General features: G+C 37.9%; 1 protein-coding gene across 1 annotated transcript; it reads right to left on the reverse strand.

Moving 5' to 3' along the window:
* Positions 1-712: 712 nt before the first annotated feature.
* Positions 713-2684, reverse strand: LOC140842963 (reticulon-like protein B2). The gene is made up of 6 exons (XM_073211175.1): positions 2645-2684; positions 2218-2370; positions 1642-1822; positions 1325-1466; positions 1180-1249; positions 713-1023 (listed from the first exon to the last, which is right to left on the reverse strand). Exons 1-6 carry the CDS (start codon positions 2682-2684, stop codon positions 851-853), a joined length of 759 nt encoding a protein of 252 aa, XP_073067276.1. The 3' UTR covers positions 713-850.
* Between the last annotated feature and the right edge of the window lie 9395 nt (positions 2685-12079).

The following is a 12079-nucleotide window of genomic DNA, read 5'->3' on the forward strand; positions in this document are numbered from 1 at the left end:
AGAGCTAAAGGATTGGACATATTTATGACCATTGAGTTAACTAAAGAAAGAAATTAAGCAAGTGATGACTATGGAGTTAACCAAGAAAGGGAGCTAAGGGAAGAGCTAAGAGGCTTGGACCAATTTATTGTGCAAGAATGGACTCTTTAGTAAACCAAGGCGACGTTTGATGCTTGAGTTAACCTTGACCACATTGATGGCTTGCTTGGGCTCCAAGATTTCGGCCATGGGAGGGGAAAAGAACATCCTTCACCTATAAATACCACCTCAACATGCTAAAGAAATCACACCCAAAAATCAGCAAGAAACATCGGCTCCTTCCTCTCCAAAACCACCTCTCGGCTGTCGCTTGCAAGAAGAAAGAAGGAGGAGTTGTTCCGGCTTTTCAATGCTGTGATTTGCTATCCACATTGTTGTGAAGATCCGCTCAAGGTTTTGTCATCACTTGGCCGAAATTCAACAAGGCACCTACTCTAACACTAAGAAAAATGTTTTCACTAATCAAAATCCTTCTAATTTTACTTGTTAAGACAATTTTTATTTTATTCCTACGAGAAGTGATCATTTACATACTCTCAAGTCCTCTATCATCATCAATACCATTAAGCTTCTGTGTTCACTATAAAGTAAAAGATTAAAAAAATGTACACTATAAAGTAAAAGATTAAAAAAATTGCTTACAGGCAAGGATGAAACAAGTGACAGTAGGAAATAATAAGTTTATGGACTAATTAATTATTAACCGAAATGATGTCTTAGATGAACAAGTGATAAATACTGTCGTAAGAAGTAGCATAAGAATAAAGCATATAATATTCTAAAACACAAACAACTTTGTCATCATTTTTCTTCACTGCTGCTTACTGCCGGCTATGAAAGGAACTTTTGGCAACTTTTGAAGAACCTTTTCATCCAGTGTGCTGTATTGTCTCTTGAGTTTCGCCGTCGCCTTTTGAGCATAAGAATCGACTTGATCTTCGTTTCTCTCATAGAATAGAGGCATGGTCAACAGCATCACAAAGGCTGTATATGGATACAGAATGAAGAAAACTTTAATCAGTCCATATAATTAATGTCACTAATTAAGACAACACAAAAAGGCCCCCAAGCAGGTCCTATGTAACTCATAATTGATTATATTACTTGACGATCGAATTTGCGAGAGGAGGAGAGACTCACTCATATAGACAAGAGTCAAGAAGTCGAACAAGCTGCCTATGACAGATACCGCCCATAATCCTAGAATTGTCTGTCCTTTTTAAAGTCAGAACATGAAATATATATTGTATGAACAATAAGTGTATGACGAAATAAAAAATATTACATATAAGAATTTCTTTAAATCCTTTCCCAATGCTACTTCCCTAAAGAAGGAAAATGCCTTGTTGCAGCGGTCGCTTAGCAGTAGCGCAATGCTCGCGCACAATCCCTCAGGTAATGACATCTCAGGGAACTCAAAAGCAGACCTATCCAACAAACAAATGAAGTTTATATATATGAAGTTGATCTGACACAAAACACACTAAGAAGAAGGGGTTCCGCGGTGTAGCCTAGTTAGGTACAAGTCGAGGCACAATTAGGCTTCATGTTCAAGTACTGTCCATGCATGTTTTGGAAGATAAGCACGAATAGTGTATTAACTTCTTGACGAAAAAGGAGAGGTTGGACCACAAGAACAAAGTGGCGAGAGAGAATATCAGAGATTGACAAACAAATGGAATCAAATGATAGCCAATGTGTTCGAAGAGGAGCCATATGACAGTTGATCCAGCTAGCAAACCTCCCGATATTTGCTTGTTACGCCACAGTATAACATCTGCAGCTGTAATCAATAAAAAAAAAAAAAAAAAACTTTCAATTTTATTCATGTCTGTGTATCTTCAACATGCTTATTTTTTGCAATCATTCGTACGTAAGCACGTTAATTTTGTGAAGATTTTCCTAGTTTTGGATCGAGGAATCCATTTTCCAAAAGGATTTTGTCACAGGAATGACCAATAACATAATCAAAATATTTGATACATATAATATTGATATAAACTTGAAAGTTTTTTACATTTAAAGAAGAGCTGCTCTCTCTCTTTTGATCAGCGTCCGCGTGAGAAAAGACACTAACAACGAATTTAAAGTAAATTGGATCAAATATTTGGAAACATGAAACCAAAAATAATGCATGATTCTTGGGAATATTAAGAGCAAGATAAAAGAGAGACGTACGAATGCCACCACCAAGGGAGCTGTGCACAGGTTTCTGCCTCCCAAACAGGTGAAACTTTTCTTGATCCCCGTCTTCATTTCGAGCTCTTTCATCCGACGCTTCGGAATAATCCTGAACCCGACATCTTATATCAGTTTTTTTTCCTACGTACCCTGCAAAAATTTAATAACATTAACAGTCCCTAGTAAAGAATGCATATAGATTGCTCCTCATCCATAGATTAATTCAAAAAAGCAATAACTTAGATGCATGAAAGAAATGCATCAATCTTTTCAATTACAATAGAAAACCGAAATGCTGACAATTCAGAACGTACGAATCTTGATTACTTTTGAATCTGATTTGGTAAGAGACGTGTGGCGGATTGATTTAGATTAGTAAGGAAAGTATATTGTTCTTGAGTGTGAAATATTCAATGAGCCTAACCAAAAACGAGCATCTTATGGTGGCAGTCTTTCGTAACCATATGTCTCCCGAAATTGTCGGGATGCTTTAATTCATTTCCTCTTTTTGCATGAAATTAAAATAGTGATTGAAGAGCCGATGGTTTATAACTCATCCCATGAATATCTCAAGTTTAAAATGATATCACATACTATACAGTAAAACCTTTATAAATTATTAATGTTGGGATAATGAAATTTTATAATTAGAGATGTTGATAAATTAGTAACTTATTATTTTATATAGCATTGGTAGGATGGAATATGTGTTTAGAGAGTGAGTGAATAACACTTTAAAATATCATGCTACTTTTTGCGAACTTTAAGTTGTGTGAATAGCTAATGTTGATTTTCCAATCAAACTTAGTACATAGAGAAACTAATTGGTATAGTGTAGAACAACTCAATATACAATTTGAATAATATACTCATATCAGATTAGTAAATGACTGGCCCGATCATGATCTCTGCCCGCCTAGAACTAGTACAAAGTAGTATATATTTTACTAACTATAAATTCATCGACCCGAGTAGGACCTCTGCCCGGGGAATAGCCAAGAACAAGTAAAAAGAATTAAAATTTTACTAATTATAAATTCATCGACTCGAGCAAGACTTTTACTTGGGAATAGCCAAGAACAAGTAAAAATTATTAAATTTTTTACTAAGTATAAATTTTGACCAATTACACAGAGCTATTATTTAAAATGCCAAGTTGGTCAGGCTTCTGTGATCCGTCAAGCTAGTTAGACTTATGAAATGTGTCAGGTTGTGCTGGGCTTTAAAGTGACAAGTTGGTGGGGCTTTGTGGATGGCCAAGCTCCGTTGGACTTATGAAATGTGCCAGGCTATTATGTGATGGGCTTTAAATTGTCGATCTGGTCGGGCGTTTTTGCTGGTCAACCTCTGTTGTACTTGTGAAATATGCTAGATTGTGTTGGGCTTTAAAGTGTATAGCTGGCCGGGATTTACGTTAATCCAATCTTTGTTACACTTATGAAATGTGTCAGGCTGTGCTGAGATTTAAAGTTCCAAGTTGGCCGGGATTTGTGGTCGGTCAAGCTCCATTGGACTTACGAAATGTGCCAAGCTGTTCTGGGCTTTCAAGTGACAAACTGATTGGGATTTTTGGTCGGCCACCTCCATTGGACCTACGAAATGTGTCTGGCTGTGTTGGACTTTAAAGTGTCAAGCTGGTTGGGCTTTGTGGTTGACAAAGCTCCATTGGACTTTCGAAATCACTACAAGACGAGCAAGACTTTGCTCAGCGAATAGCCAAGAACAAGTAAAAAGTACTAAATTTTTACTAAGTATAAATTTTGCCCGATTAGATAGAGCTATTATTTAAAATGCCAAGTTGGTCAGGATTTTGTGATCCGTCAAGCTAGTTGGACTTACGAAATATGTCAGGTTGTCCTGGGATTTGAAGTGACAAGTTGGTCGGACTTTGTGGACGGCCAAGCTCCGTTGGACTTATGAAATGTGCCAGGCTATTCCGTGATGGGCTTTAAAGTGTCGATCTGGTCGGGCTTTTTCGCCGGTCAACCTCTGTTGTACTTGTGAAATATGCTAGATTGTGATGGGCTTTAAAGTGTCTAGCTGGCCGGGATTTGCGATAATCCAATCTCCGTTACACTTACAAAATTTGTCGGGCTATGCTGAGATTTAAAGTTCCAAGTTGGCAGGGCTTTGTGGTCGGTCAAGCTCCATTGGACTTACGAAATGTGCCAAGCTGTCCTGGGCTTTACAGTGACAAACTGATTGGGGTTTTTGGTCGGCCAGCTCCATTGGACCTAAGAAATTTGTCTGGCTGTGTTTGACTTTAAAGTGTCAAGCTGGTTGGGCTTTGTGGTTGACAAAGCTCCGTTGGACATACGAAATCACTACAAGAATTTTGGCATACAACAACATACATACGACAACGGTTTTTCACTAAAACAGTTATCGTATGCTTTTTAACAACAGTTTTTACTAAAACCTTTGTCGTATGTGCATTTTTTTAAGAAAAAGACAACGGTCTAAAAACCGTTGTCGTATGTGCGTTTTTTGGGGGTCAAAGACAACAGTTTTTAGAAAACCGTTGTCTTTGAGCATTATTTTAAGGTCAAAGACAACGGTTCTATGAACTATTGTCTTTGAGCGTTTTTTTCTAAAACCGTTGTCAATTAGCGTGTTGTTTGGACAAACAACAACGGTTTTTTAAATTGTGGCTATATTTAGTGACGGTTTTGCTAAAATCGTCGAAGGTTTAAATCATTGCCATATGACTTAAAGCTTCAATTATTCAAACCCTCTAAACTCAAGAATATAGAATCATTACCTTGGAGGTTGGAAATTTAGTAGAAGAAACTAAGAATTCTCCTAGAACCCATGAACTTGAAGTGGAGAAATGATTCTACTTCATTTCCATTGATATAGCTATGTTGAAATGAGCCTATGTGTAAGAAATGCCTCCCAAAAGAAAAAGCACTGAAGGGGATGATAGGACCCCTACTACTAATAAGACTGTGAAAGTTGTGAACGAATTCAGTAAGCTATTAAAAGAACAAGCGAAGGTCCATGATGAAAAGATTCGGAAATTATTGAGCATGCACACTTCGACTCAGGGTCGTGACCATGGAAGGGGTCAAGGTAGAACAAAAAACACTGAAGATGGTTCTTATGATCGATTCAGGCGGATGAACCCTCCTGAATTTATCGGTGGTACTAATCCACTAGTGGCTCTTGAGTGGGCCAAGTCATTGGAAGCCATATTTGATTATCTGAAGTTCACTGATCGAGATAAAGTTAGTTGTGCTATTTTTATGCTAGTGAAAGCGGCCCGTATTTGGTGGGAAGCCACCAAGGTTACTGTCAATACTCGTGAACTAAAGTGGAATGAGTTCAAAGATTTATTCTATGCCAAGTATTTTTCAAATGAAGTCAAAGCCAAAAAGGTAAAATTAATTTCTTGAATTGCGACAAGGTTCCATGAATGTCAATGAGTATACTCTCAAATTAAAGAAGGATACGTCTTTGTTCCCTTTACTGCCGAAAATGATAAAGATAAGGGAGAGAATTTTCTTCGTGGATTGAGGCCAGAGATTAGGAGGGATATTCACATGTCAAAAGAGGTCGTATATCAAGATCTTGTTGAGAGAGCATTGCTTGCTGAACTTGATGAACATGAGATCGAGAAGGAGTGGTAATTAAGGAGACAAACTTTCCAAGTGAGAGATCAAGGGGCGAGTGCTCATGTTCGAGGCGGCCACAAAGGAAAAGGTAAGATGGAGTGGCGTAACAAAGCTCCGTTGTCTTCCTCTGATCCTGAGAGACAATTGTGTCCTAAGTGTGGCAAGCCGCACAAAAGATAATATTTGATTGGAAATGGCTGATGTTACAGATGGAAAGAACTGGGACACACGGCGCAGAAGTGTCCTCTTTCTTCGGATAAAGGAAAAGTACAGGGTAGGATTTTTGCAATGACAAAAAAAGGTGCTAATCCTGATTCTTCGGTAATATCAGGTAATATTTTAATATCCGGCAAGGAAGCACATACATTAATTGACACCGGTGCGACTCATTCCTTTATGTATGAAGTGTTTATGCACTCTTTATGTAGAGCCCAAAATCAGTATACGTATAACCCATGCATATATTTAATTGTTAATTAATTTATTTAATTTAAAATGAGTTTAGGGATGCATAATTTGCGAAAGTTGCATTATTTTAAATTATTTATGTTTATGCGATACACGGTTAAAATATTTCACGAGTTTTATGTTTTAGGCGATTACTCGATGCGGGATCGAGGAATAGAGACCGGTGACGATTTTGATAATTTTAAAACTTGGTACTTTATTTTAAGTTAATGATGGGGTATTTTAAATAATTTATTTAGTTTCAGCAATTTTAAAGCCTAAAATATTTATTTAGGAATTTTAGAGTTTTAAAACTTTTAAAGTTTGGTTACTGTGCAATTTATTTTAAATTATGGGATTTAACAAAATTTAGAGGAGGGTTAGTATTTTTAATTAGTTTTTAATTATTAATTAAGCAAATTTTTCTCCTAATTAACACTAATCACACGCGCACACACTTTTACACCCACTAAAGATCGGTACAAACACACACACACACTTCACTATTCAGATTTTTTATTATTTTTGAAAAGAGAAAACCTAAGGTTCTTGAGAAACTCAGCAGCCGCCCCTCCTTTCAAAGAATTTCAGCAGTTTTCGGTGATTTTATTTCAAGAAAATCGAGCCGCAAGTCGTCCCGGATTGTCTCTCGCATCCTTCTCGCGTCGGTATCGCCGTTTCGGTATTTTTAATCATCATAAGTCACATATATTCTCTCGTTTATGCAGAGATCTCGTCATATTATGCGTTGTATTGTTATTTATGCGTAAAAATATATGTGTGATGTGTTGATGTTTGGATCAATTTTGAAATGGTTTTTGGATCACAAATCTCGGTTTTTCTGTCATTTTTAAAACTACGATTTTTGAGAAAACTTTCAACATGAAAATTGTAGAACTTTTTGATACCTTCAATTTGACAGTAAATTCGAATTATTTGGATAAAAAGTGAGGGATTTATGCCGTTTTTAGTGGGACTCCTCAAATTGTGTTTTCTGAAAAATATGTTCATAAATGCGTTCTTAAAGTTTTATTGTTGCAGGCTTCGTTGGGGATCGATGGGTGATCATTGCTGCTTATAGGTATGTTTAGTATGATGTTGGGATGGTATTTGGTATGCCGGTTAGCGTCGATAGACAATTGAATTCATTAGAAGTCATAAGAAACAATTTGGTGTCAAATTCTATGTTTTGGGTTGTATTGTATCGTAGGTTGGATATCGTCGTTTCGAGGTGTTTTACAGGTGGTATTAATATAGTAGCAACCTAGAATGGGTCTCGAGGCATCGGTCCATAGTCCGTACAATTAGCAGCACATGTACAGAAATTTCGTGGGTTTTCTCCTACCGTGGCTACACGGACCCTTACACGGGGTACGTGCCTTTGTTTTCTTCGAAGTGCCATTTTACAGAGTCTACACGGACCCTTATACGGACCCTGACACGGGGTGCGTGTCACCCTTTTTCTGCACGACAAATTTTACAGTACCTACACGGACTCGGAGCCGGACCTGGGCACGGGGTCCGTGTACCACCTGTTTTGGGAAAAAAATGTATTGTGTTCTTTGGAGTTTCATGTCATGGCTTAGTATGATGATTAAATGAGGTCAATTCCCGAGTGTTTTAGAATGTCTTGGGTTTTTACTGAATTCGGTGGTGAGCACGAATACCTACGTCTAAGTTATGCAAGTCAAGTATTTAAATTCATGCTAGTATGTTGCAGCAGCGGCCCCAAGCGAGATCCAACGAATCCCTCAACGCCAAGTAAGTATGTTTGACGTGCAAAGAAAATATTTTCAAGTTTTTGAGGTATGCTAAATGTCTTGTGACCAATTTATGTATGGGGTTGGAAAGCGTTAAAGCATGAACGGGGACAAATCCACCCGTTAAAGCATAAACGAGGATCTCATGTATGTGGCAGTGGATTCTTCCTTGTCAGCCCATTACTGTGGTTGAGTCTGATCAGGCGATTTATGTTATGGGTCAGTTGCTCTGAAACATGCCTCTACGCAAAATTGTTAAGTTCATGTATGTTCAAGTTTTTACAAGTATGCAAGCATGTTTATGAAAATTTTTCACGTTATGGCACGTCTATGTTACGTATGTATGCTCAAGTTTATGGCAAGTTCAAGTTTCAGGTATGTATACGCTATTTTGAAGTTGCATGTGGCTTTATTATGTATTATTCGTTACTTTCAGTTTATATGTGTTGAGTTTTTTGACTCACTAGACTTGATCGATGCAGGTGAGGAGGTTTTCGAGGAGATGAGAGGTGGGGACCAAGGAGCCGGCTTGGAGTGAGCAGGAGGCTAGACCCGAGGACCGCCCAGTTTAAGTTTTATGAAATGTTTAAAAATACTCTGAATTCTTGTTATTGGTTATGAGATTTTTAGCAAATATTTTGATGAACGGTTTACATTATCAGGATTTTGAAGGTCCACTTTTTATTTAAGAAATTTTTAATATTTTCCGCAAATTTTAAGTAACAAAAAGTACGGTATGTTACACTTTATCCGTTGAACCTATTGTCATGCCTTTATATTTCAATATTGTGTTACCTTCTGGAGATGAAATTTGGCCAACTTGTATATTTAAGGCCTATTTGGTACAAATGGGTACGAGATTATTGTTTGCTGATTTAATAGTTATTCCAATGGTTTCCTTTGATGTCATACTGGGTATGGATTGGTTGTCTGCTTACCGTGCAATGATTGACTGTGTGGACAAGACAGTAAAGTTTTTAGCTGATGATCATAAGAGTGAAGTGTTTGTTGGTGTAGGTTCTTCGCAAATTTCTTGTTTGCAAGCTACTAAATTGTTGCACAAGGGATGTATTGGTTTTCTAGCTTCGGTTTTGGATGCGAGAAAAGAAAGTAATATGCAATTGCAGGATATTGATGTAGTTCAGGATTATCCTGATGTGTTTATTGAGGAGGTGCCTGGATTATCACCTGATGAAGAGGTAGAGTTTGTTATTGACTTAATTCTAGGCACAACTCCAATTTCTAAGGCTCCGTATAGAATGGCTCTGACAGAAATGAAAGAATTGAAGAATCAATTACAAGAGCTATTAGATAAAGGTTTTATCCGTCCTAGTTCCTCTCCATGGGGAGCTCCAGTTTATTTGTGAAAAAGAAAAATGGGTCGTTGAGATTATGTATTGACTATCGAGAAATGAATAAGGTAACTGTTAAAAACAAATATCCTTTGTCGCGGATTGATGATCTTTTTGATCAATTGCAAGGAGCAACAGTGTTCTAGAAAATTGATCTCCGGTCAGGGTACCAACAATTGAAGGTGAAGAAGGAGGATATACAAAAGACTGCGTTTAGAACGAGGTATGGTCATTATGAATTTTTGGTGATGTCATTTGGACTAACCAATGCTCCTTCAGTTTTCATGGATTTAATGGATAGTGTCTTTAAGCCTTATTTGGATAACTTTGTCATTGTTTTTATTGATGACATTTTATCTACTCTAAGACATGAGAACTTCATCATAAGCACTTGGGAACTGTGTTGCAGCTTTTGAGGGATAAGCAATTATATGCTAAGTTGAAGAAATACGAATTCTGGTTGGAGCAGGTTGCGTTTTTGGGCTATATTGTTTCGAAAGAGGGAATAACATTGGATCCATCCAAAATTGAGTCTATTAAGCAATGATCCATTTCAAAAACAGTTTCAGAGGTAAGAAGTTCTCTTGGTTTTGCAGGATATTACAGACGGTTCATAGAAGATTTTCAAATATAGCATTACCACTGACGAGGTTAACAAAGAAGTCTATCAAGTCAAGTTTGAATGGACCATAGAGTGTCAACAAGCATTCCAAGCACTGAAAGATAAGTTGACTTATGCACCTGTTTTAGTACTTCCTTGTGGTACTGAGGATTTTGGGGTGTATAAAGATGCTTCAAAGCAGGGGTTAGGTGCCATACTGATGCAACGTGGGAAAGTGATAGCTTATGCTTCTCGTCAATTGAAGGACTACGAGAAAAATTATCCACTCGTGATTTGGAATTGGCAGCTATGGTTTTTGACTTAAAAATTTGGTGGCACTATCTTTATGGTGAGAGGTGTGAAATTTTAACGGATCACAAAAGTTTGAGTTATTTGTTTTCATAGAAAGAATTGAATATGCGGCTGCGGAGATGGTTGGAACTGGTAAAGGACTATGATTGCACCATTAGCTATCATCCTGGTAAAGCTAATGTGTCTGCGGATGCTTTGAGTCGCAAATCGAGTTCTTTATTGGGTTCCATGATTCAAAAACCATTGGTGCTTCATTTGCAAAGAAATGAGATAACTATGGTATCTGCAGGTACAGTAGCTCGATTATCTGCGTTGGTTATCCGCTCAACTTTGTTTGATAGAATTTTTAAGGAACATTAATTTGATAACCAGTTATTGGAATTGAAGAGAAAGAGTGATTTATCAGGAGTTTCTGAGTTTGGGTTGAATTGTGATGGTTTGTTGAATTTTCAAGGTAGGATATGTGTTCCTTTGGGTGATGACATTCGAAGAGATGTACTTATTGAAGCACATACCACGCCATATTCAATACACACTGGAAGTACCAAGATGTACAAAGATCTTCGACGTTTTTATTGGTGGCCAGGTATGAAGAAAGATATCATGTTATTTGTTTCTGAATGTCTAATCTGTCAGCAGGTTAAGATTGAGAATTAGAGGCCGGCGGGATTGTTGCAATCTTTACCTATACCGCAATGGAAATGGGAACACATTACCATGGATTTTGTTGTTGGGTTGCCAAGGACTCAGAAGGGATTTAATTCTATTTGGGTGATCGTGGATCGATTGACCAAGTCATCACATTTTCTCCCTGTTAAGACGACATATTCTATGAATCAATATGTTGAGGCTTATGTTCAGGATATTGTGAGACTTCATGGGATACCAATGTCGATAGTTTCAGATCATGATCTAAGGTTTACATCTGAGTTTTGGAGGAGTTTACATAGAGCATTGGGAACAAAGCTAGCCTTTAGTACGGCTTATCATCCGCAAAGCGACGATCAATCAGAAGGGGTTATTCAAATTCTTGAGGATATGTTGAGGGCATGTATAATTGATTTTCCTGGTAGTTGGGATTCAAAGCTACCATTTGTCGAGTTCACATATAATAACAGCTACCGGTCTTCAATCGGCATGATGAAGCTTTATATGGAATGAAGTGCCGATCTTCTTTGTATTGGGATGAAGTAGGTGAAAGCAAGATGTTGGGCCCAGAGTTGGTTCAACAAACAACAGATGTTGTGGCATTGATCCAAGAGAGAATGAAGACCGCACAGTCTAGATAGAAAAGTTATGCCGATATAAGACGACTGGCCTTTGGCATTCGAGGTTGGTGACCATGTTTTCATTAAAATAGCTCATCTCAAGGGAGTTATGCGATTTGACAAGAAAGGTAAACTCAGTCTTCGTTACATTGGACCGTTTGAGATTCCTGATAAGATTGGAGACCGAGCCTATCTTCTTGCATTACCACCGGACCTGAGATCGAGTTCACAATGTATTCCATGTTTCTATACTCCGCAAGTATCTTTGTAACGATCATGGGCCATTAGGCTGAACCAAAAAAGGCCTCGGCCCATATCCACACACCACTACTGGTTATGGGTCGTTAGGATGGTCCAGCATGGGCGTCGGCCCATGCCCATGCACCGCCACTCATAGAATATCCACTCCTGTTGTTTCTTTCACCTCCCCCAACACTTGAATCCAGGACCTCCAGGCATAAGTACCTAGATTCTTAAAGTGTGGGTACCAGTTGGGCCTGGTAAA

The sequence above is a fragment of the Primulina eburnea genome, chromosome 10, assembly GCF_022965805.1.
Source record: "Primulina eburnea isolate SZY01 chromosome 10, ASM2296580v1, whole genome shotgun sequence".
Lineage (NCBI taxonomy): Eukaryota > Viridiplantae > Streptophyta > Magnoliopsida > Lamiales > Gesneriaceae > Primulina > Primulina eburnea.

What these genes read in the sequence shown, in the direction of transcription:
- LOC140842963 (XM_073211175.1), bottom strand. Translation starts at nt 2,684, where the DNA reads ATGGTTACGAAAGACTGCCACCATAAGATGCTCGTTTTTG. An exon ending in CTCCCTTGGTGGTGGCATTC is followed by an intron (nt 1,823 to 2,217) that starts GTACGTCTCTCT and finishes TATTGATTACAG; the next exon opens with CTGCAGATGTTATACTGTGG. An exon ending in CTTGACTCTTGTCTATATGA is followed by an intron (nt 1,024 to 1,179) that starts GTGAGTCTCTCC and finishes ATCCATATACAG; the next exon opens with CCTTTGTGATGCTGTTGACC.